At 49.1% G+C, this 23,364-nt stretch overlaps 9 protein-coding genes across 9 annotated transcripts; 4 read left to right on the plus strand and 5 right to left on the minus strand.

Moving 5' to 3' along the window:
* Positions 1-261: 261 nt before the first annotated feature.
* On the minus strand, positions 262-3,280 carry LACBIDRAFT_302877 (uncharacterized protein; the record flags this gene model as incomplete). The annotated part of the gene is made up of 5 exons (XM_001883762.1): positions 262-722; positions 794-920; positions 989-3,004; positions 3,049-3,114; positions 3,167-3,280. 5 exons carry the CDS (start codon positions 3,278-3,280, stop codon positions 262-264), a joined length of 2,784 nt encoding a protein of 927 aa, XP_001883797.1.
* Positions 3,281-3,398: 118 nt separating this feature from the next.
* LACBIDRAFT_302878 (uncharacterized protein) lies at positions 3,399-6,099 on the plus strand (the record flags this gene model as incomplete). Its single annotated transcript, XM_001883643.1, has 3 exons — positions 3,399-3,569; positions 3,622-5,182; positions 5,237-6,099. The coding sequence occupies 3 exons, from the start codon at positions 3,399-3,401 to the stop codon at positions 6,097-6,099; spliced, it is 2,595 nt and encodes an 864-aa protein (XP_001883678.1).
* Positions 6,100-10,748: 4,649 nt separating this feature from the next.
* On the minus strand, positions 10,749-12,593 carry LACBIDRAFT_302879 (uncharacterized protein; the record flags this gene model as incomplete). Its single annotated transcript, XM_001883763.1, has 4 exons — positions 10,749-10,909; positions 10,965-11,068; positions 11,126-11,196; positions 11,247-12,593. The coding sequence occupies 4 exons, from the start codon at positions 12,591-12,593 to the stop codon at positions 10,749-10,751; spliced, it is 1,683 nt and encodes a 560-aa protein (XP_001883798.1).
* Positions 12,594-13,010: 417 nt separating this feature from the next.
* Positions 13,011-13,816, plus strand: LACBIDRAFT_191137 (uncharacterized protein). Its single transcript, XM_001883644.1, has 4 exons — positions 13,011-13,033; positions 13,085-13,319; positions 13,375-13,439; positions 13,496-13,816. The coding sequence occupies exons 1-4, from the start codon at positions 13,030-13,032 to the stop codon at positions 13,531-13,533; spliced, it is 342 nt and encodes a 113-aa protein (XP_001883679.1). The 5' UTR covers positions 13,011-13,029; the 3' UTR covers positions 13,534-13,816.
* A 1,582-nt stretch (positions 13,817-15,398) lies between these two features.
* On the minus strand, positions 15,399-15,834 carry LACBIDRAFT_302882 (uncharacterized protein; the record flags this gene model as incomplete). Its single annotated transcript, XM_001883764.1, has 4 exons — positions 15,399-15,439; positions 15,490-15,667; positions 15,730-15,745; positions 15,812-15,834. The coding sequence occupies 4 exons, from the start codon at positions 15,832-15,834 to the stop codon at positions 15,399-15,401; spliced, it is 258 nt and encodes an 85-aa protein (XP_001883799.1).
* A 729-nt stretch (positions 15,835-16,563) lies between these two features.
* Positions 16,564-18,096, plus strand: LACBIDRAFT_302883 (uncharacterized protein; the record flags this gene model as incomplete). Its single annotated transcript, XM_001883645.1, has 7 exons — positions 16,564-16,620; positions 16,677-16,895; positions 16,949-17,068; positions 17,118-17,392; positions 17,466-17,575; positions 17,636-17,916; positions 17,974-18,096. The coding sequence occupies 7 exons, from the start codon at positions 16,564-16,566 to the stop codon at positions 18,094-18,096; spliced, it is 1,185 nt and encodes a 394-aa protein (XP_001883680.1).
* Positions 18,097-18,650: 554 nt separating this feature from the next.
* LACBIDRAFT_329598 (uncharacterized protein) lies at positions 18,651-19,682 on the minus strand (the record flags this gene model as incomplete). The annotated part of the gene is made up of 1 exon (XM_001883765.1): positions 18,651-19,682. One exon carries the CDS (start codon positions 19,680-19,682, stop codon positions 18,651-18,653), a length of 1,032 nt encoding a protein of 343 aa, XP_001883800.1.
* A 404-nt stretch (positions 19,683-20,086) lies between these two features.
* Positions 20,087-21,488, minus strand: LACBIDRAFT_302887 (uncharacterized protein; the record flags this gene model as incomplete). The annotated part of the gene is made up of 3 exons (XM_001883766.1): positions 20,087-20,620; positions 20,677-21,055; positions 21,112-21,488. The coding sequence occupies 3 exons, from the start codon at positions 21,486-21,488 to the stop codon at positions 20,087-20,089; spliced, it is 1,290 nt and encodes a 429-aa protein (XP_001883801.1).
* Positions 21,489-21,670: 182 nt separating this feature from the next.
* On the plus strand, positions 21,671-22,639 carry LACBIDRAFT_329600 (uncharacterized protein; the record flags this gene model as incomplete). Its single annotated transcript, XM_001883646.1, has 5 exons — positions 21,671-21,693; positions 21,741-21,802; positions 21,842-21,848; positions 21,982-22,009; positions 22,037-22,639. The coding sequence occupies 5 exons, from the start codon at positions 21,671-21,673 to the stop codon at positions 22,637-22,639; spliced, it is 723 nt and encodes a 240-aa protein (XP_001883681.1).
* Positions 22,640-23,364: the final 725 nt, after the last annotated feature.

Here is a 23,364-nt window from a genome sequence, read left to right on the forward strand (position 1 = left end):
AAGGGAGATTTCATATCACTGACCCCAGAATCCCACTCCACTTGTAATGATCTCAGGAGGACATGTGAGATATGGATCTCAGCTGGATTGAGTCGAAATTGATTTCTCCAAAACCCAAAATAGTACCTCCTACATATCAGTAGGGAACCCAAAGGAGAAAGAAACATGAATGGTAGACTACTACATGAAAAGGAACTCGAGTAAGCTAATGAAAGTGCATTATTTAAATAACGACCAATGAGAACAAATGCAGTACAACGCTCATAACTCCTCATGTACCTGAACCAACGGAACATCCTTCAAATCCCTTTCAACCTGCTCCTTGCTCTTCCCTACAAGCACATCAGCCACATCTACCACCACCTCTTCCTTGTCTGCTGGCGGTGGTGGTGAAGGCTCAATAGGCAAAATCCGCACCTCCTCTTGTTCCTTCAAAACCCCCCTCATATCATCCACCCTCCTCCCCTCCCCCTCCTTCTCCCCATGCTTAACGCTAAAGAACCCACTTTCATCCTTCTTCTTATCATCATCATCCCTATATACCGAAAACACCTCCCTAGCGCGGGCCTTTGGTCCGCCCAGGGCGACATGAAAGCCTAACACGACGTCCCCTAGCTCTTCTTGCAGTTTGTCCAGCACGGGGAGGAGCGGGTCGGGTGTAGGTGTTGTTGGGTGGGTGTTGTTCTGGATTTGGTGGGCTGTTTGTTCGAATTTGTCGGATGCTGGATGGACAGAGATAGGTGGTTAGTTGGTTGGATGAGGTACAAGAGGAAAGGAAAGAAAGGGAACGTACTCCTCATAAGATCATGATATCTCTGCCAATCATCATACGTCACGTCGTCAAGCCATGCATAGTCCAGTCCGATATCAGCCTGTGCTTTATCAGCGAGCGATTTCACTTCTGCTGCTGCTTCCACGACCTTTCGAAAAAGAGAAAAATCATCAAAAAAAAGGGCAGAAAGGAAAGAAGAAAAGAAGAAAAACACACCTCCCTAACCTCCTTATCCCTAACACTAACATACCACTCACGCACTTCCCCCTGTACACCCCTAACAGCCTCCTCAAACCGTCCCTCAACCCTCTCCAAAACCTGACTAAACTTGACCATCTCCCCCTGCGCAATCAACTGTTTCTCACCCTTCCTCTCTTTGTCCTTCCCTTCATCCTCCCCTACCAAAATCCACCCCCCACTCCGGCTTTCGGCGCCACGTAAATACGCCTCGACGCCTTTCACCAGCCGCTCACCCTCGTTCTGGACTCCACCTAAGATACCTTTTTTCCCGTGCTTCGTTTCCCCGCTTAGGGAGTGTAGTTCGAGGACAGCGGCGTTCCGGATGAGTGTGATAACCGTACGTAAATCGTTCTCTTTATTCGATACCAATAAATCGAGCTCGTTCTGCCATTTCGCATGGCGAGTGGTGATGGAGGCGCGTTTGGCGGCTACTTGGGATGCGATGTCTTCCGGTGTGGGTTGGTGAGGTTGTTCAGGCTCTTCTTGTTCTTGCGGTGCGGATATAGGTTCCTCCCGTTCTTTGTCATCATGAATCCCAATCTCTCTTAAAAAATCGTCAATCTCCTCTTCTGCTGCATTTTTGGTCTCGAATGCAGCGACGGTGGGTAGGACGCCGTGTGCGGATGCGTGGATTATAGAGGACGCGGAGAGGAGGTCGTCGTGGTTCTTCGCTGTTTTCTCTGGTGCGTGAGAGGATGTCACAGGTTCGTCTTCTGGTATGGGCGGAGCAACAACAGGTGTTTCCTCTGCTTCTGCTGGCGAGGCCTCTTCAACTAAGGGTGCTCTTATGACTTCAGTGGTAGTGGCGGTTATCTCATCCTTGGCAACACTCGCAAGCACGCTTTGAGTAACCTCGTTCTCAAGCTCTGCAGCAGGCCCAGTGGGTTCTGGGCTGCCAGCGCTAGCTTGTGCGATGCTTACGGCAGCTTCTGCTTCTGGGATGGGTGTAGCGTGGACAGGTGCGTTTGCGACCTCGTCCAAAGGTGTTTCCTCAGGTGCTGCTTGGGACGCTGACTTTGTGGTGGTTTGTGCTGATGATAACGTGGGTGCTGGCGATGAGATAGAAGACGGGGTGGAGTGCGTTGGTTTGACGAGAGATTCGGCTGTTTCCGCCTCGATAGTGTCTGGGTACTCTTCTATCTTTGTGATTCTTTCGTCTGTCGTAGGAGGGACGACCTGAGACTCGGGAGATACCTTTTCCCAAATCCTCCTTAGGTGTGGATCCACGTAAGTTCGCCTTGCGTTGCCGAATTCATGCATGCCGTATTTCAGGTAAAGTGTAGCCTGTTTCCAGGTGGCACATAGAACAGGGCGGGATTTCTTCCATACGCTGCAGCCTGTTTTCCTAGTATACGTGTACGCCGTGAGTAGATGTGGACGTGCTTTCTTGTATGTGGTGCAAAGGGCTGCGCGAGTGGTAGAGCATGCTTTTCCTGCATAAGGCTGGATGGAGGTCAAGTACAGCTCCTGAACGGCATCTTTCGTTGTCTCATATGAACCTTGTATCTTTGAGAGATAAGGGTGAACAACGGCACGATACCACGCCTCGGCTGGTTGGATAACTTTCTTGATGTGTGGAAGGACGTAGAGCCTATATCGGGGCAATACCGCCTTTGTGTAATACGGTTTCAGGATGCCATTCCACGTTCTCTCAATTGCGCTTCGTGACAAAGTGTACACGCGAACGAGATATGGTCGTACACGCGCCTCGGCTTTAACGGCGGAGGAGAAGTAGGGCTGGGCAGCGTGGAGATACGGCTGAACGCGGGATTGGTAGGATTGCTGGACTGATGGATGGGTGATGATGGCTTTTAAGGGGGGGAGAACGTATGGTTCGAGGATGGCGGTACGGTAGGTTGATAGAGAGCGGCAGATTAGTGTTGTCTCAGGGGTTATGGGAGAATGGGTGCGGCATACTGTCGCTGCGTAGATGGCGAAGAAAGCGAGGAGAAAGAGAAAGAGCCTGTCGATCAGCGAGCGATGTGGAGGTTTCTGAGTGGGTTAGTTAGGGGTTTAGGAGAGAGATGCCACAATACCTTTATTACTGCTTTTCGCGATGACGGTGACAATGGTCGCTTTGACATGTCTTTCTTCGGTTTAGGCTACGAAGAGAGTTGGATTTAGTGAGATGAAAGGTGGAATGGAACAACTGACATTGACGCCGTTTGTTTGCTTTGTTGTTGGTCTTTTCGAGGGTATAGGTTGGGATGAAGACGTCCTTGATACCGGCGGTGCTGGTGCCACTGGCTGTTTGCGGATGACGACCATGGTCTCCGTTAAATATTAGTGTCAGCGATGGTGGCTGCCGACGTGGTTCTTGAATTTGCACTTGCTTGGTCTAAAACGCGTCAAAAACAACCAAAATTACTAACATACTGACGTCACTATGGCGCTTGTCACCTACTGTAACTCCCGCAAGAACAGGGCCAGGACGTCGAGCACAGACGACGTCGACGAGCCGAGCACAATGCGCAAGCGCGCTCGTTCGTCGACGCTCAAATCAGCGCTGACCACAGATCCATACAAAAAGTTAAAGAAAGCCTTGCCAACGCCAAAGGTACATTTTTCACTGAAGCTCCGCGCATATATCCGCTCATCTTCGCCCACAGAGCCCCACCGACGTAGACGCGGCATTCCAAACACCCCACCCAACCCTACTTACCGAATCCCAGGTATTCAAGCTCCAATCATCCAGGCCAGTCCCAGAACAGGAGTTCTCCCCCATTCCTCTTGCAAAGTCATATCTACCCGACTCTCAATTCGCTCGGAACAACCGCACCAGCTCTAGAAACCTTAAAGAAAATATGAATGTCAAAGAACACGAGCGTGAATACCTGGAACCGATAACTACCACCCCGGGAAGCGCAAGCTCAGGATCTCGATCACGTTCCCGAAGTGCTTCGAGGACAAGGCCCTCAACGTATAGTCGCAAATCACGATTTCGAAAGACCATGAACACTGTATCCTCGCATATATCCTCTTCAACGACCCTCTACCACTCCTCTTCTAAAAAATCCAAGCAATCACGAACACTAGCAAGTCCATTCACGTCCCGGCCTCAATCACCGTCCGACTTTGATCCGGCCCTCATTTCCAAAAACATGGGCCCTCCTCCGCTTCCTGAATCTACAAAAAAGAAACGTACCCTCTCAGACACCCATTACAATCCAAATCTTCCCAGCCCCGTATCCAAACAACACCAGCTTCAGCAGCAACTCCAATCTTCTGCACTTCCTCTCCCAAGCCCTATCCCATACCCTCGAGGAAGAGGACGAAACTACTCCCAAAGCACGCATACATCCCCCAACCAACCCGGTTTCTCCTTCTCCCCGTTTCCTACTCGCAAATCTCGAGACGAGAACGCCAATTTGACTTTAAACAACAAACACCGTCGACCCTCCGTTGCTTCCCATCAACAACCATCCACGTTCGATGATTCCTTCAAACCCTATTCCGCTCTGGGAATCGTTGATTTCAATAGACCTCCGTCGCAACTGAGCTTGTACGGCGGCGCTTTTGGGGACGATTCCGAAGAGGAAGAGGAAACGAATGACACTCGCGCCGAGCCGGAGGTAGGCCTTGGAAAACGGAGGAGGAGGAGTTCTGGATGGTCGTGGGATGCACCCTGTAACGATCTTTTTGGAACGGATGTGTGGGGTGTATCGACACCTGCTCATAAACTCAAAAGAATGCTTTCCCTTCCTGACGATTTAGGTGCTGGGAAGATTGACGGCCATGCTGACCAAGTCTGTCCTTCACTTGCCGTGAACACGGATACAAATGTCGATGTAGTGGAAGAAACGGTCAACGCGAAAACGAACCCCAGACTCTCATCAACGTCCGTACCTATTCGTATTCCCAAAAAATCGCAGCCACTCTCGGATGCAACGACGATGAAAGCTCACTCTCTCCCTCAACCCGAGACGACAACGAGGGATTACTCATGGGTAACTGATAGCATTATTTCGCCGCCCACGGTTTACCTTCATGCTCGAGAGGCAAAAGAGAACCTCCTAGGGCCCGCCTTCGTTTCTGGAGGTAGCAAGACATATGATGCGTCGTCACCCGACTCGGAATTGGAGAAATCCGGTTCAGACCGTGCAGGAAGAGAAGATAAAGAGAAATTGGAGTCCTTATTCGACAGCCTTGATTTAGACTTGGAGTCGGATGGTACGTTTTTCGTCATCGTCTCTTGGCGAACAAAGTCTCATTCGACATTTGCAGATATCGAACCTACCACCACCACCATTTCCCCACAAGAACAGGATAAGACCATCGTGAATGCTTCAACCGACGAACCTAATCCCACGCCTGCACTGCCACAGTTCAACAGGTCTAGAAGCGGAACTATTCGTTCCTTCAATAGGACGCAGCGGAGTGGGAGTATTCTTGATTCTGGTGCACCACCAGCGAGGACGAGGAGTGGGACTGTTCTTGGTCCTAGGCCTTCTGTTGCTCCCACCACGAGTAGAACGAGGAGTGGGACTATTGTTGCGCCTGCTGCTGCTGTTTCTGGTAGGGTAGGGTCTTCCGCAGCTCCCAGTAGGACGCGGAGTGGGACCATCCTCGCACCGCGTTTGAGGGTGAGGAGTGGGTCGATTTTAGCTGGTCCTGACCTGCCCATCATTTCTGCAGAAAATCCTGAAAATGAGAACGAAGAAGAGCGTCAAGGGAACTTATCCATTCCAGAAAACGACGGAAATTCATCAATCGCAGAAGAGCCTAGGCTCACCGAAACTCCAGATGTGGAAATGGAAGGGGACATGGGATATGCAGACGACTCGTTCTCTCCGCCCGGCTCGTCCTCCCCCGACCCTATAGACTTTCTTTCGTGCCGGACTGGTGAGGGGATGTGGGCCGTTGCTTGGGATCCTCCTTCTCCTGTTGTCACTCGGAAGAAGACGGTGAAGGTGGGAGTGGGGAAGAAGGCGATGATGTCGTTTGGGCGTGGGAAGCTGGGCGCTGCGAGAGCTGGGAAGAGGGGGAGGGGGAAGGGGAGGATGAGGGCTGTTGTTTTTGAGGACATGCTGGATGAACTTGATGATGGTGATATGGAGCATGTGGGCACTGATCCTTTGAATATCTGATGAAGGAACGAGGCGTTTGTTGTTTTCTTTGAATCGTGTCTTGAAGTTCTGCTGATAAATATGGTTTGGCAGGGCACTTTTTTCGGTGAGAGATGTTGTGGTTTTTGGATCTTATTATATCCTGCACTTTAGTCCTTTTTGTTGCTGAGCTCTTTTCGTTTTCTAGGGTTCGTTGTCGACGTCAAGCTCGCCACCTTGCTATCTCTGGTTTTCTGGCAAAACTTTCCGAAACTTCTCAAATGTCTCTGCCACCAGATCGCTCTTAGGTCAACGCTAAGAATCTCTTTTGTCACGTTGTGGACTTTCGTTGCTCGATGCTGTTTTCAGCAATACATCTCTGGCGGTCGCTGTCGTGTTGCTCTTTGCTTGTTTCTCGTTCTCTGGCTTTTTGTTTTCTTAGTCCTGTCTCGTTATTGCTACCATGAAGCTGCTTTTGTTTTCGCTTCTATCGGATACCGCCTGTTGGTCCTGCCTTCAAGTTTCTGTGTTTTCGATGTCCACATGTATTTTATAGTTTGCAATGGATTGGGGACTCGGACATGTATCCTTTACTTGATATGAAATTTTCAACAATGTGCCAGTTGTTCTTGTCCGTAAAACGGAATATGATTGACTGCAGCAAAAGGTTCGTGTCCGTATCTAGTCATGTGGAACAGTGGTCACTACATCCTAATCCCATTTATCATAAATCTTGTAACCATTCGGAATTGAACTCGAGACCGGTTGAAGGTTCCCCTCTGGAGAATTTTCTCGTCCGGCTTGCTCCAACTGGACCCCCGAGCGGAGCGAAGACCATCGTCGGGAGATGATCATTAGTACCGAAGGGGGCTCTCAAAACTTCAATACCAAGAATAAAAAGTTTCGTCTTTGTTACTTACCTACATCTCTGGCATCTATGACAGTCACCCCGTTTTTGACGGATGTGCGAACTGTGCGTGTGCAGTTGGTACGAATGGGGAGAGGCTGTCAGTAAGCTTTACTTTCAACTTCCCGACTTTAGGATGATCGAAACTTTGCAAACCTTGGTTAAATAAATTCTTTGGGTAACATGTGGATTGCATTTGGACGTAAGTACATATCAGATTCTGGCGTCCAGGCGCTCGCTCGACGACGAGTTGCGACTCGGATGCTTCGCGGACATTGATTGAAGACAGAAATTTTTTTTTTTTTTTTTTTTTTTTTGCAACAACATTCTTCCCACCCAAAACAGTCCGATAAATGGTCCGCTTTTTTGTCCCTCGGCTCCGTCTCTGTGTTGTAGTGCTTTCGCCGTCATGGTGCTGATGATGACTAGCCTCTAGGAAAGAGTCGATTTGATGTAGTAGTGAATAGTTTAATTTTTCACGTAGGCTTTCTGAAGTGAGCACATTTTTTAGACGCCCAGATTCAATATAGTTGACTCAATAATGCTGACTGATGTCAAGTTTGAGTCAAGTAAGTACTGCCTTTCAGTAAATTTGAACGCAGGGCAAACTTGAAGGGTCGTCAGACTCCGAGACGAGTCAGCGGTTAAACATCCTGGACATACATAGCTCGCGTGCGCGCGCGCTAAGCGCTCAGGTCAATCAGACCGACGCCGTATTCTTGCAAGTCGGAGCGATCCGGTACCTGACGATGGTAGAAAAGTTCGTGGGACGAGGCGAGGAGCTTTGAGGCCGATGTTTCATAGAAAAGTTTTTACTATCATTGTCGAGATTAAAGCGGAGAATTTTATAGTTTTTTTTTCTTTCATCAAGTGCCGAGGTTATTACACCCATGTTCAATTTGAAATTATACGACTGCGTAGAAGCAACGAAAGTCGAGTTCAGATGCCTCTATGACAATAACGCCTCTGAACATACATAGATATGGCACTCACGCTTGAATGAGGCGGAATCCGGGCCGACAAGATCTATATATAGCGACAGTGCAAGACCGTCGAAACAGATTGAATTAAGAAAAGATTTGCGCTGAGCTCAATAGCAGTAAATCGCTTTCAACCGAACGTCTTTCAGGGTTTGTCCGGGCTTTGCCTTGATGCCAGTGAATTAGAGCGCTCTGTTGCCTTGATGTACAGGGAATAACGCAGAAGGACTGCAGAAAGTAGCCACAGATTACAGGGCATCCTCGATTGATGAACCGCGAAAAGAGGTAAACCGTTTCCGCGATTCAAAAGGACAAGGATTGAGGAGCAACGGATGTGGTGCACACTGTGGGGAACGGGGCCCGGTCATCTTCTAAAGTTCCCAGAGCCCTACGGAGATACGTCGCTTGAACAATTGGACGCTTTCCAGCGCTTTCCTTTGTTAGCTTTGAAACAAAGAAGACAAGGAAACCATAACGAAGTTCCGCGCCACCAGTGATGCTTCCTTTCGTCATTGGTCAAATTCGAGTTAGTTCAACATCGCCTTGACAGAACAGGCAGGGAAGATATCGAACCTTGCCAATCCCTTCGAGTCAAGATTAGTTACGACCTGCACCAAAGAAATCTGTTAAATTTGACTCACCGACAGTTCATTGGCTGGATGTTCCATCTGCTAAACCATTCGCCAATTGGCCTCTAAGAACTGCGTATACTTAACCTCCGAGTTCGTCCACCGTTCAGGGATGCTCCGATGGGTGATGGCATCATGGGGTTGAAGACTTCTCGGTGACTTCATCGTCGAGGAATGGTGAACAGTCAAGACTCCGTCCTAAATGGCATTCGGAACCTCTCGCCGGAATGCACACACGTATTCATTTTGTGCGTTCAGGTTTCTGACAGATTGTGGGGTCAAGTGGCGAAAAGGAGACAAAAGAATTCATTATCCATGACCTTCATTCGTGTGAAGTCCTATGAGGGGTTAGATAAAGTACAGCGAGATCCAAATATTCTGTGATCGATATCAAGAGCCCAGAATCTGGTCAAGATTGCCATCATGACTGAACTCAATGAAAGATGGTTGAACGGAACCTAACTGCTAAGTAGCTTCAGGGTTGGCCACATGATGATCTGAAGAATCAAGCGCGGGCAGACCTGGCGTTGATCCGGTGAAGATACATTCAAGGTCAAGCTCTCGGGCTCCGTGAGTTCGCTGAGTTGCCAGTGGACGACTCCAGGACTGGAAAACATCCGACGAACTGTAGCGCATGCGTTCAATGGAGAGTTTTCACCTTTCCTGGCTTTCGTCGGGTGGACATCATATATTTTATTTATCTTCAAAGCGGGTTAGGTTCGCCGCCATCGTTGCATGTCAATGAGTCCATACCGGAATCGTATCGCCTAAGTCTCCGTCGCCCCCGGCGCCACGGGCCGCGATATTACTGGGATGGCTAGTAAACTGTAACGCTTCGTATCTGATAACCCTCATCGCCCTCAACGGACCGTTAAAAACCAGAGTGGACGATCTGCATCCGGAACGCCAACTCAACAGACAGGAACCAGTGAAAGTTAAGTGATTGGTCACATACTTAGCAGACGCCAGACCCATTGACACCTTGTGTATTTTGCGGGCTGATCAAAAGAGTAACAGTAACCCGGAAATATGCGTTGTCCGGACGCATAATTCGAGCAGGCTTTGTTCCCATAGCCTCGCTTCACTGACGTTCATTTTTAAACCGAACACTGAATCCTGAAACACTTTCCCAGCTCGTTAAACTGATAAAACAAAGCAAGAATCTCACCTTGGCATTGAGGAGTCGACTGACATACAAACGTCACGGTCCGACTCACGGAGCAGAAGAGGTGCGTGTAGAAGCCCGCAAAAATAACAGAACCAAAGAGTTGCCAAAGAGATCAGTTGTTGCCTGGATCCAAGTTCTGTCCAAGTTGCCTTAGAGAGTGGAATAGCGCTATCTAGGAAGACAGATGACCAAAATTTTCATGGTTTTGAGCGCTTGAAGCTTGAAAATTGTTACTGTCAGTTTCACAGCCACTGGCGCCCCAAGGCACGAGCCAACTTAAACTTGACTTCACTGAGTTCGAAATAAGGAATAGTACAAAAAATCTAGTGCTACAATACTCATAGCAGTGTACGATACAAGGTGCTTGTGTGGTAATACACAAGGAAGAGTAACGCGAGGCAGAACATGATCATGATCACGACGTACATGAAAGCCAGGTATATCCAACAACGAGGAACGTTCGACAAATCAGAACAAGACATAATAAAGATAGAGGCCGAGATAGATAAAAGTTTTGAAGATAGAGGGTTTGAGAACAAGACACGGAATGGGTAGGTCGTGACAGACCAAAGTCAAACAACCTTTTCAGGTCTTTGATAACTTTTTTTGTCTGGGTAGTGACCAGATAGGATAGCTCAGACCCACTGGAAGTGGCAGAAGGAGGAAGGGGAGAAAGAGCGGAGTCACGATTAAAAAATCCGGTGGATAGACGATCGTGGAGCTGGAGTGCGACCGGGGCAGAAAGGCGAGCAGGACGGAACGAGCCGCCTTGGGTTGCGAGTGTGGTCCAGCGGGGATTCGAACAAGAACTTGGGTAACGTAGAGGTATGACGTTGGAACGATCCTAATCAGGGAGTTCCCTAAAATTTGAGCGTCGTATCTGGCGCAGGGATCGATCGGAGGGTGGAAAAGGCAATGTCAAAGGGGTCACGGAGCCAGAAGGAGGAGACGGCCAGCGCTGCCAGAAACGCAAAGAGGGGACAAAGGCCAGACGCGTGCACAGATAGCTAGCTTGCAGCCCCGTGTTTTCCTCGGACCACAAGCCCCCCATCCCAGGATGCCACATTCCATCCGTCCTCGACTAGGGCTTTCCGAACAGCTGGCTTCAGGACGCTCACTTGGTTTACTGAATGTGACCCACGTCCGGTAATGATCTTCAGGGGCTTATCTGAAAGGAATGGCTGGGTAAACTTGTTGATGAGATTAGAAGTCGATGATCTTACTCTGAGAAGCAGCTTGGGTACGCAAGGTCTCTTTGACAATGACGACAGCCTCTGAAACCGTAGTTCCATGCAAATCGACTGTATCCTGACCTCGAGAGGCGAGCCTATCAACGAAACACGTCAGTCAAAGCGGAAAATAACAGAAAAAACGAGCTAGGTACCTCCTAGACTCAACCAGAACTCTCGCGGCGTTCAACGCCTCCTGCCTCGCCATCTCCTGGAACTCTCTCGCCTCCAACCCCCAAAATCAGCCTCGCTACCAAACACAGCAAACGCACTCACCCTCTCCGCAAAATAAAACGCCACCTCCCCACCTCGAGTCTTCTTGTTCCCCTTCTGCCACATCTTTGCAGCTTCACGCAATAGCTCATCCCGTTTCCTCATCCTTTCGCCTACCTTTCTCCGATAATCTTCCGATCCAAGATTACCTCCAGCTTTATTCTTGACTTTTACCCCGTTCACGTCACGTGCATATGCTGGGATGTGGTGTGCTAATGGGTGTGGACCTCGGTCAACAGGTTTGCGCTCCGGTACTAACTGCCATTGGTATGGGCTGGGTTTATGAGATGATGGTGGCTTGAGCTTTCTTTTATTATGCGGAGGGGGTGGGATGGGCGGTGGCGCTGATGGAAGCCGTTTTATTGTGCCAGAAGGAGCAGGAGAAGGTTTAGACGAGAAATGGTAAACTCCCATTTCTAGATGACCTGATGAGTCCGAATCTAGTTCACGCAAAAGATTAATGAGATCTAAGGCGTCATCTTCTCTACCTTCCGTTACTTTAACGGCAAGTTCGATGTCTGATATGAGGTTGGAACGTTGTTCCACTTCGAGATTATCGTATTGAGGGAGAAGAATGTCTAGAAAGTTGAAGAGCATTGTTGTGCGTTCATCAGAAGTTTGCTGGTCTTGGGATAAGGATTCTAGTGCGGAACACAGCGCAACGTAAGGAGTTGGATAGTCGGGAGAGTGGAAGTAGGACAGAAACAGTGACGCAGGATGCGGGCGGAGCAGCGTCGCCAAATGTGTGGAGAGAGATGAAAGGCGAGTCCAAGGATCCGGGGGAGGTGCACCAATCGTCTTCGATGGTTGGTGAACGTGTTGACGCTGGCGGATATCTACCAGCGTCACTTTTGTTGGGCGGACCGTTCTCCTTTTCGGAGTTTGATGCTCGTGAGATTTATGTTTCTTCTTTTTCGTCTCGACCGTCTCCCATGTAATCTCGTCGTCACATAAAAAGTGACAAAAATCTTCATCTTCATTTAACCCGTCCCAGCCTCTTTCCTCGAGTTCGCGGATCGATTCCGCAGTAAGGATGCTTGCCACTACGTCCCACATGTCCACCTCCACGTTATCCTTCTCCGCATTTGAAAGGGCATTTTTGAGGGTCTCCGTAGAAATATGTGGCAGGGCGGCCTGTAGAAATCCGATAGGAGAATTAAATGAAGCCTGAGATGAGCTTGATGAATCTGAGCCCAATGAACTTGTGGTGGGCGTCATTCCATAATAGAATTCCGGTGTGCTGGTAGAATCATCGGTGGGCGATGTTAGTTGGAGATCTGAGAACTCTGAGAGCTGAGATTCGTCTGCCTGAGCAGCGAGTTCGCTGAGCGTGGCACGCAGAGTGTCCATATCCGTTGATGAGACGGCATTGCCATCAGAATCCAAATCTACTTCAGCCAACAAGGCCGCTAGGAGGGATGTGTCCAAGGGTGGGCAGAATTTGCTCTAGAGTGAGCGCCGAATAGATGTGAGTATCGAAGATATCTAAGCGCGTTGAGATCGTTACCTGCAGATCGTCGAAGAGGTTCATCGCGAAAATACAGGCTGATAGTGGTGGTTTTTCAAAAGATTTTACGAGTATCAGATCTATAGCAACATTTTCTTGACCATAAATGACTGTTGCAGCTGTGCAAACCCTTTCAACGTTACACATCACATGTGACAGTGACAACTAACGTCGGCCCGCCCCCCTACAACACCCAGATTGCACCCACAGCATTCTTGTATAAATCTAGCTATCATGTTGTTCTTCTTCTCCTTGGTAGCCTTTATTTCCTTGCTGGTCATGCGTAGGTTCAAACAGCGCTCATTTCCTTGTTTAATCTGACATACTTCCGCAGTGACATATCGATACCGCGACTTGATCATTCCCCATGTGCCAGAAGGCGTACGGTCCTTGTTTCCCAGGTTGAGCAACTATACGCCACTCTCGACGTTCTCAGAACAATTGAGTGCCGGCATCTCGTCAAATACCTTTGATATTGAGGCCAACATTCGCGGTGGAGACTCCAGGTCGGGTCTGGATGACCAAGGGACACAAGAGGTTTTGGAGATCATGCGCCGCGAGCGGGTCAAGTTAGTATTGCCATCTTATCCATACCGTTACACTTCTGACTTCTTCCTTTTTCAGTTTTGACCAAGCGAGGCTGATTCGCCATAATCGCATCCTGGCTCGCAATGGTATTGACCCCTCTGGTAAGCTGCACAGCTTTGAGTCATCGGCACCAATGACTCAAATATTGACGACGCAGGCATGCCCCTCGACTCCAAGGCCGTTACACGCCTATAGCGATAACACTTGGTTATTGGCCGCATGGACTACATTTGCTTTTTCTTACTTTTGGCTCCTTCGTTGGATCCACGACCGCTCCTTCTGCTTGTTGTATGCTTTCCCTTGCTATAATCATTCCTTGGAACCTGGATGTACTTCACTCTATCTCTTGGATCTGCTGTAATTCCAGCTACTGCTGCCACCCACACTTTTGTTGCTTGTACCCTTACCAGCACTCATCGCCTAACTAATCTAATGTTCAACATATTTATAGAATCTTCACTATCTCCGTCGATTCTAACTGGTGTGGCCAGCCTCTTTGTTGCATCTCAATGATGTTGCATAGAGACTTGGCTTGGACTGGGCGACCCAACACTGGTGCCAAACGGTTCAGCCAGCTTCAAAAGAACAAAGAACAATCTACGCACCAAAGGACTAGTCATCCTCACTCTTGTGGCAACAATCTTGCTTCTCGGCGCCGCCGTTGTTATGTAAACCTAAGATTAGCCACCAGAAAAACACAGCGAGCTCCCAGCCACCCGATGCTGGCGATATTCCAAGTGTCTTCTCACAGACAGCAAATATCTCTCCACTGCACCACGCTCTACACTGGCAAGAGTCAACTAGAATTTTATAGACGACAGATTGAATGTCTGGCGACAACGTGGGTCTCAACATGCGCCGTGCGCCAACAGGTAGCAGGACGCAATTCTTGTCGAGATATCAGTCATAATGAGCAGGTGGTATATATGTAGTTATGATTGCGATATTTCAAGGATCATACTTTAAGTCCTCAGAACGTCGTCAGCTCAGCAATATTCAGAGTCTTCATTGTGCATGAGCTCATTTTCCACAGTTGACCACATCGTGTTTCTTTGATTAGATCCGTTTTATAACGCTATCATCGGCTAAGGCTAGGTATGTAGTTGGGCCAGGTTGCACCTTCACAATGCAAGCACCGCCACAGCCGTCAAGACGTCAACCCAAATGACTGACCATACCCAGATTCCCTGCCTTCCTTCTGTCCATAGACTCCATACATCGTTGTGAACGCTCGGAGCTCAGAGGGATTGCCTCGGGCTGAATGAAATCTTTGTGAGATGATGGAACATGTCGTCGTTGAGGCTAGGGTACATTAATACGCCCACTGGGGTGACATTGGCGAACTGATGACATTGGGGGAAGGTGGGTCTTGAAAGCTTCGAGCGCGCTAAAACAGAACACAAAAGCAAATAAGCGTGAGATCTGGTTCACTGCTGTTCTGACTGCTAGAATGCGGCTTTGATCTAGTTGATTTGACAGGACTTCTTCGACGGGAGTTGTTGGTTAACTCCTCTTAAATTCCGTTCTGCAACCAGAGTGACCTGGATGATATTTTTGATTGACCGCGTGGAGTACCACATTTCGGGTGGAGTGAACAACGGCGGAGTGATAAGTGAGCGAGGCTGCCCGACACAAGTTTTGACCATATGGCCTCCGATGGGTCGCACTCTGACGAAGTCATTTCGAATAGACAGCATTGAGATAGCCTTTGCAAGGGATCCAGAGGTTGATGGTACAACAAGAGTTGCATGTTGACCGCGCGCCGTCAAGGGTTCTGTTTTTGTGTTTAAGGGCATCAAGACCATAGCAGTCTTGATCATAGTGGGGAGGTGAGAGGTAGCGATCCTACGAGAACCCTGGCTGTGAGTAGATTGGACCGGAGCGGGCGAGTGGGGCCCAGAAAGGCCCCACCAACCTGCTGTGATTTAGAGCCACATGAGGCGACCCCCAGAATCCGTCAATGCAGTGGACGATGGAGGGGTCGATTCGCTCGATGCGCGGACAAACAACGAGTTCAATGATAACAAAGTTAAGGTTCTGTCAGGGAAGTATAGCAAAGATCATTCAACACTCTGTTTCGTGGTATCGTTGGGGTTGACTTCTGCGCTTCATGAGTGAGCTGAAGGAGGAGAAGTATGGAGTAAAACTTACTCATGTGTGTAACGGTGCTACTGTCAAAAAAGTCATTTGGAGGGCTCCAGCTTCTAAAGCTATTCAAATTTGATCTGAAAAGAACATCGCTGCTGACACAGGAATTCCCCAAGTTGCACCCTTCAACAATCTCCGGCGTTTGAGACAGACGTGGAAACACAAGCAGTAAAAGAAGTTCCTAGACTTGAAAGTCAACGAATGATGAGATTAGTCGTTACTTCTGACCTGAAAATAGCTCACGTGTGTTCCCAACCGTCTACGGTGGGAGTGAAGCTCCAGTTTGGAAGAGTTGCCACGGCGTTTTCAAGAAAGATAACTAAACGGCCATCCTCTTCTCGAGCCCATCGGCAAGGGTAACGCCTCAAGCGATCTCGCCAAGCCTGGCCCTCTCTTCGTTAACTCTGCACCCACATCGTTAAATCATAGAAAAAGAGGACGCGATAAGGTGCTTGCCTCCTCTCCACGCTTATAAACTCAGGCTAACGCTCCCAGCCTTCGAATTCGTTCTTGCAAACGTTGCAGCGCTCCAGATACCATTACTGTCTTTTCCCCGCTGAACGACCATCGTCGTTGACAAAACCTTCGTAACGACGAGAGGTATGTGATTCAATCGAGGATCAGACTCATAGAATGATAGGTCTGCCGTAATTTACGACCTTCAGCGGACACTGGACTCCGCCTCGAGAACACCGGGTATCTCGCCTCAGGTGAGAGGTTGCCCAGGACAGCCACGGAAGGCATAAACTGCCGACTGTTGTGACAGTGAATGGGTTTTGGACATCCAGCGGCCATGAACGCTTCAACTGACGACTTTTCACCTTGCTAGGGTGCTTGCTTGCCGTGGCCCGCAATCGCTATACCCTAGTGTGAGTATACTAATCCTCGAGGGTAAATCCAGGTCATTATGGTGACTGTCAAGTAGCCTGTCGATTCCTGGGCATTGTGATTGGGAGTAAGTAAGCTGAAAAAGGCCAAAAAAGATAAATGTGAACTTTATATAAATGGTCCGACCTTGGTCTTGCTCCGGCTCATTACGACCTGCGCAGATCTTCTGTTCGTTTTTTCCCTAGAGTTATGAGCTCAAATGACGAGCCAAGCGCTGGCGACGATGAATATGACGAGAAAAGAGAGGTTACAACTGTACTCTTTGTGCTTTGAATACTACTCACCCACAACACACATCGTAGCTGCGACAACGTCCTCGAAAACGAAGGAAAAGAAACGATGGTCGAGTAAAGAAGAAGGTGGGCATTGCCAAAGGCATATCGCTGGTTCCTCTTCTTGAGCTTGTGGAAACCGAAGGAGAAGGCGGTGCTGCATTCGACGAAGTTATTGAACAACTGCTCCCCGAATACCTTCATACTCGAGCAACGTTTCAAGAAAAGGAAATTGAGACAGACCAACTAGTAAGGCTCTGTTGGGGAGGGGAAGTGTCTTCTGGCTCACCGTATGAATGTAGGGAAATGTCCTCAGACCACTGACACGATCCGAAATTTCGTCCGTGGTGGATCGAAGCCCCCTCGGAGGCCCATCTTCTCTCCTCGACACCATAGCGCTTCGCAAGCTCAAGCTAGACCGAGTAAGTACCTTTGACAAGGACAAGCAATCTGTCTAACGTTCAGAAAAAGCAAAGGCGCCGAATCAAGTTCAATCCCCAGCGCATCAACGCTCTAGAGGCACCTTTGACGCCACTGAACCCCGCTCGCCCACCTATTCCTGCAAACCCCCAAGTTCTGGATGCTCTTTACTCAATTCATACGACACCTTTCGAGAACTCTTTCATCTCGCGTTTGCAAGGTACCAGGGCAGGCGAGCCGCCGGGGGTGATTGCCATCGACTGGGAAACCGTCACTCCTTGGATGAGTCTGATGACAGACATTCGTGCCCATTATAGCTTAGCCCAGTAAGCACCAACCAATGTCGGTCACACCCGAACGTGTCTAACCTTTCCATTGGATCGTGGTCAGCGCTGACAGGGAACAGCCAATCGAAACTGTTGCCCCGATTATCTACACGTCTCTCCAAGCCTCCCAGCTATCTCAGATTCATGACCTCCTGGAACGCGTGTTCTGGACGGGCATTGATGGTGAGCTACTTACTCTAAATGTCAGTTTCGTTTTCGCTTAGAAGTGCCGTCGGACCTCAGTTACGGACTCCCTTGATTACTGGCCAGAAAGGTCGACCGTTATCGCGACTTACAAAAAACTCGTTGTTGGTGTTGCTATTCTCAGCTCTCCGCGGGAAACATACATTACATATCTTGCCGTTAGGGCCGGTTGGGATAAAGCCCAAATTGCAAGGTTGGCGCCCTTTATATGTGCTGCGTTTGAACTGACCCTGGCCGACAGGACCGTACTGTATCACCTCATATCGTTGAACCCGGGAAAGGACATCACGCTGCACGTTTCTGTGAATAGTTCTGCAATGGTAAGTTCGGCCTTCCCCAGCTTGCCATCGGTAGTTTAACAAATCCTGGCACATTAGCTTTTGTATAACCAGTTTGGGTTCAAGGCAGAAGGATTTGTCGCAGGATTTTATGAGGACTATTTGGATCCAGCCTCCCGAGCATCAAAAAATGCATTCAGGCTCCGCCTTCGCCAACAGTAACGGACGTTGACTTGACAAAGACAGGCAGACCCAACTCCAATCCACGCCCACACGTCTAGTCATTTTACCCCACATCACTGACGGCGCTCTATCCATTCCCACGGTTTGGTTGCCTTTCGTAGGAGATCAACGACCTAAGTCTACCATGGCGTTACACGGTCAATGCGCATTTAACAAATGTTCACACATTGAGCCCTTCGTCGTCTGAAAAATTTCACCACGGATTTCCCTTCTTCTTCCGACGAACAGGTCGCCGTCAACGATGCCCGTCTCTGGTGGCGTGGTGTGTCCCCGACGTAACATAATTGGGTTTCTGTGACATGAAATGCTCACTAGCGACCCAGATATCACGATTGGGAGTATCTGGGGGCTTTTTCGCTTTCGGAGGGTCCGGAGACCTGTGACGACTTTTTATGCCAGCAATGAGAAACGGTGATATGAAATGATAATGCTAAATATTGTACAAGTTGTTGATGCAAGTAACAGATTCGAGGCGCGCAGAAACCCAAAGTCCCAAACATGAAAAAGAAAAAGTTGCAGTTGTACGCGATCCTTCAAGGCGTGAAGGGGCGTTTCGCCTGCTTTTGCTGCGACTGATGGCTTAAATCGCAGAAGGTCAAAGCTCTTCGTCTTGTCGAAGCAGTTCCCGCGTTATTGAGAGGCTGAAGTGGCATTCTTGGTAGAAAGTCGCCAGGTGTTCCAGCACTAACCCTCCTCTTCATCGGCCTCGGTTTTTTCCCTCCCTCCAAGGACTGATATCTCGAGCGCGTCTCTTGAGCCGGTGGTAGAGCAACAAAGGTGACGACTGGCTGTCTTTCAACCGACGAAACAGCCGCGTCATAGATCCATCCACCAAGTCTGCCAGGCTCCGCAGCAAGTTGCTCCGTCATCGACTTCCTTCGCCCCACACAGCGCTTCTTCAGAGCCCTGGCCCCATTCGTCCCTTCTCCTCCCCGTGGTGACTTTGGTTCAGGCTGTCTGCCAACTCCAGCAGTCGAATGGCTGCGAGGACGAACAGCAAGGCTTCCCCTTCGACCGCCGCCAGTGGTGACTCCAGGTTGGAAGTGCACATGACCATCTTTCTCGACGACCACCTCCATATCGTTATCAATCTTCTTCGGCTCTACTTGCTCGGCCAGAGGCTTATAATCAAGCTGTGACCTCTCCAAAACATCTTTCACCTTCTTAGCCCAGTCATCGAGCTGGTATAACTTGTGCAGCATTAGCTTGAACGTAAATGGGTACTGCTTTCCCAAAGGAAATTTGGCGAGCGATGCTTCATCGTCGCATTCGTCGTCGTCGTCCGTGTCCATGTTGGCAAGGTCCTTGTTCGGAACGGCGACAGTATTTCGTCGTGGACGACCACCAGGGTGGGATGATGTATCTCGAGTGCTCGCGCGTGTGCCAACGATGGTGGCAAGGTTTTTGAATACGGGAGCAAGGTCCGCTGGAACGGGAAGGGATCGAACGTCGTCGAGGACGGCGCCAGCGTCCGCAGTTCTGGCGCGTCTAGAAGCAAGGCGTTCGAATAGGTTGAAGAGCCTAGCGAATTCGGCGGTTTTCTCGTCAGATCTAGATGCAGTCATGGTGCTAGTGAGGATAGTAGGATGCGGGGAATGCAGGAAAACGTTGGGATCAGAGGATCGTCAAGTGGCACAAGCTCGAGGTTGAGGAATAGCAACAAGGTGCTGGTTGAAGTCGATGTTGGATAGCCCACCATCTTATATGGTCTGTCCAGGCCACATCGGATAGTGGCACGGCGGTGGCCAGTCATGCACCCCACTTGTGCTCCCGACTTTTCATTGTTCCGGCAGGCACACTATACACTGGTGGCCTCGCCACATGGCATCTGTTCAGCCTTGCCGCTGGATTCAGCCAATCTTGGTGGCTTCCATCGTCAAGGTGATGTATTTAGGTAATAATAAAAGGTATAGAAAGTGGCACATAATTTCCGTTCCGAGTGGCAAAGCGCTGAAAATCATCGAACATGCTACAAAAGCCTCGTTACTCTAATTCGTTTGTTGGCTCTGGAGACCAGGATCGTCGTCTTCATGAACCCAGAGCGATCAAAGCGTATATCTTCGTCCGAGTCCGAGTCTTCCGACGAATCACCATAGGAATCGTCGACATTTGTGTCAGAGTCGTCATGATATGTTTGACTGCTTTCGCGGCTACAATCTTCTTCCCTCGCCTCTTCATCATCTCTCTCCTCCTCCGGATCCGGCTTCGTTTTCTGGTTTTCTAAATCGTCCGCTCGGCTGAAACACGTACTCCACCCAATGCTTTTGAGAGACTTTAGATATTGTGCCATCGTCGAGCTAACAACCAATTCGTCGTTTCGGACTCCCCTGGCAAATCGTTTGCATGTTTTACAGTCAACTATGACGTCCCAGCCCCATCCTGCGACGGGAACCAGTTCAGAATGGTCCGAGTGAGATTCAAGGAGTTTTTCAGGCGACAAAAAAATTCCAATGTGGAGATGAGTAAGTTTCTGAAGAGGCGTTAGTGCTAAAGCAAACTCAGTCTAATGCCAGTGTCAGAAGTGCTACAGCGTACGACTTCGAATACTTGAGAACGTACAGCAAGTTTTTCCGGCGTCAAGTAGACGTCCGGGATGGGAGAATGAACCGTACGGCTCAGACTCTCTTCGTAGCAGGCGTTGCAGCAAGTTAGTTCTAGGCGTTCCGTCGAAGAGAGATAGAGATCAGTCAGTGACCCGAAGACTTTCGCGATAAGTCGCAGCAACAAGACGTCAATAGCGGGGAGACTCGATAAAGTCAAAGAGATTAAGCTGGAAGCACTGGGGGAACTTTCAAAAATATTCAGCAGTTGTTTCACGCGTGGGTCCTGCGTCACCAAGCCTTCGCGGCCGAAATCGATGGATAGTGTGTTCAGGTGAGATAATCGGCCAAGGCGTTCAGGTTGATAGGAGAGGATGGTAGAGGAGGAGCAGAGTGACCTGATATATGCGCTTCAATACCTGCTTTGAAGAATGACAAGGACGCATATACGCACTTAACCCATGAGAAACCTCCCGACCATCTTCGTAATTGATTTTTATCGTGCTCCGAGGTTAGAAGGATAAAATGACTAGCCCAGTGTCGCCGACTGAGAAGCATAAGGTGTCGAAAGTAGTGTCGCAGAGCAAGTTGTCGAAAATCGGTCGACACCAGAGTCAAGGCAACAATGTAAGCATATGGCGCGCAGAACTTCGAGTCTGCCATAGATTCAATGAAAAACTCGATAATAACGTCTAAAATCTCTGTGGGAACTCGAGGGGATGGGAACAAGCTTGGCTTGTCGAGAGATTTGTCGCCTTTTAGCTTGAGCAGAAAACTCGAGCGTTTTCGTAACAGCGAGGTCGTTAAACTGGAGCTACGTCTTGAAAGCATTGCAAGATTCTGAAAACATACGGTTCGGGCGAAAACAGACCAAAATCGTCGCGCGGAATGTAGGATATGGAGCAGAGTTGGAAAAAGGAAGGCAGGTCTAAAAATATCAGAATTTCCTTTTCGGGAGCACGAGCTTCAGCCAATTGCAAGTCTCAAGAAAACGGCCATCCATAAAGTGCCAGATGTTCAAACTAGATCGTGCCCAGTAAGTAACTAGACAGAGCTACAGAGCTGTATGATATCAACATCCAGCGCTCAGCCGCTTGCGAGCGTGAACTTCACTGGCTTCCTCGTCGAAGTTGGACGTCCTGCCAGTGAGTAAATTATAGCTGATTAGCAGCGCATTGACATAGGATTTTGGTAAGTTGCGCGTGCAGTGAATGTCGTCCTTGAATTCCAACTTCAAACAGGTTGCTTGGTTGACCCCGAGACAGATATCTGAAGTGTTTTGTGATCCTCAGTGGCACAGATCATAGATGTGACTACCCTGTAGGCTGCCTAGCCCGCTCTTTGCCAGCAATGTAATTTGAAACGATAGAACCAGCAAGAACAAGAACATTTGGACGATACCATCGATGCGCCTGCCACTCGTGTCGGTTTTGTATCGGGGTGAGGTGGTTCAAGTGATACAGGCCGGTCCGGGACTCCCGGATTGGTCCAGCATTTTCAGCTCATCACCTTCACAGTTCACTATGGTTTACAATCTGGCAACAATTCCGATTGACCAAACGACCGTCATGGACAAAGAGAGCCTCATTGTCGACCAACTGCTCAGCGGAATTCCTGGAGCCCATGCACTAGAGAGTCTGCAGAATGCGATACTACTAGAGCTGTACTATTTGTCGTGTACCTACACCACAAACGATACAAATTTGGCGCCACCATCCACGCGCGCAAGCCCTAGTCCAACCCTAGTCTCTACCGGAACTGGAAACCCCTTTTCCTGGTCAAGTCAACATCGACAAACTTCCCCCTTCCTAGCCCTTCCTCTCAAACCCGACTGGGCCAGACGCGTTTGTGTCACTGTCGGAACTTGTCTGAACCATCGACCATGTCGCTCCTTACCCCCTCCTCTCCTCACCGCCTCACAAGGGGCGTTCCAAATATTAGACTCACCAACTTCCCTACTGCTCAAGTCGAGCAAAGGCTAGAATGGAATTCTATTGAGTCGGGAATCGAGACGCGGCTAACTATTTTCACGATCCACGTGTCATCACGCACACGCCCGACTTGAACGATTCCAATCCCTCCGCGTGATAATAGACTCTGATATCAACTGTGTTCCGTTGACGTTGGATGCAGCGTACATACCGCGTAGATTCACCGTCCACGCAGAGCAATGGTTTGTCGCCTACTTATACCCACTCGATTCGTGTTTATGACCATCATCACAGAATTCAATTTGTATATTGGAATATCGAATGATACAGAAAGTGGTTGATTCTAGACCGTTTATAAGCATAATTTGTAGGAGAACTACAAAAATTTCACATTCAGCCAATAAATTTTAACGGAGTCGCGTCGGGTAACTTGGGCATGTACTCGCCCGGATATGATCTCTGACCGAAAAAAACTTTCTTCAAACCTACAAAAGGCTTGTTTTACTATGGCGCCCCTCACAGGATTTTTCTCCCCGCTTAATAGGCCTCTCTGCGCTGCCTTTTCCCTCGTCAAATGGCAGACCAGAAGATTAATCTGGCTGTCCCAACGCAAGAGCAACATTATGATGACTTATCCTTATCAACGTCGACAGTTGACGCGGAATCCGCCAATTCGTGGAGCGTTGCTGCGAAGGACGATGTTGAGCGTGCGGGGCCCAATACTGCGGCTTCTTGGTGGAGGTATTTGAACGAAGATATAGACACGACGCAGACGA

Source organism: Laccaria bicolor, genomic scaffold, assembly GCF_000143565.1.
Source record: "Laccaria bicolor S238N-H82 LACBIscaffold_22 genomic scaffold, whole genome shotgun sequence".
Taxonomy (NCBI): Eukaryota; Fungi; Basidiomycota; class Agaricomycetes; order Agaricales; family Hydnangiaceae; genus Laccaria; species Laccaria bicolor.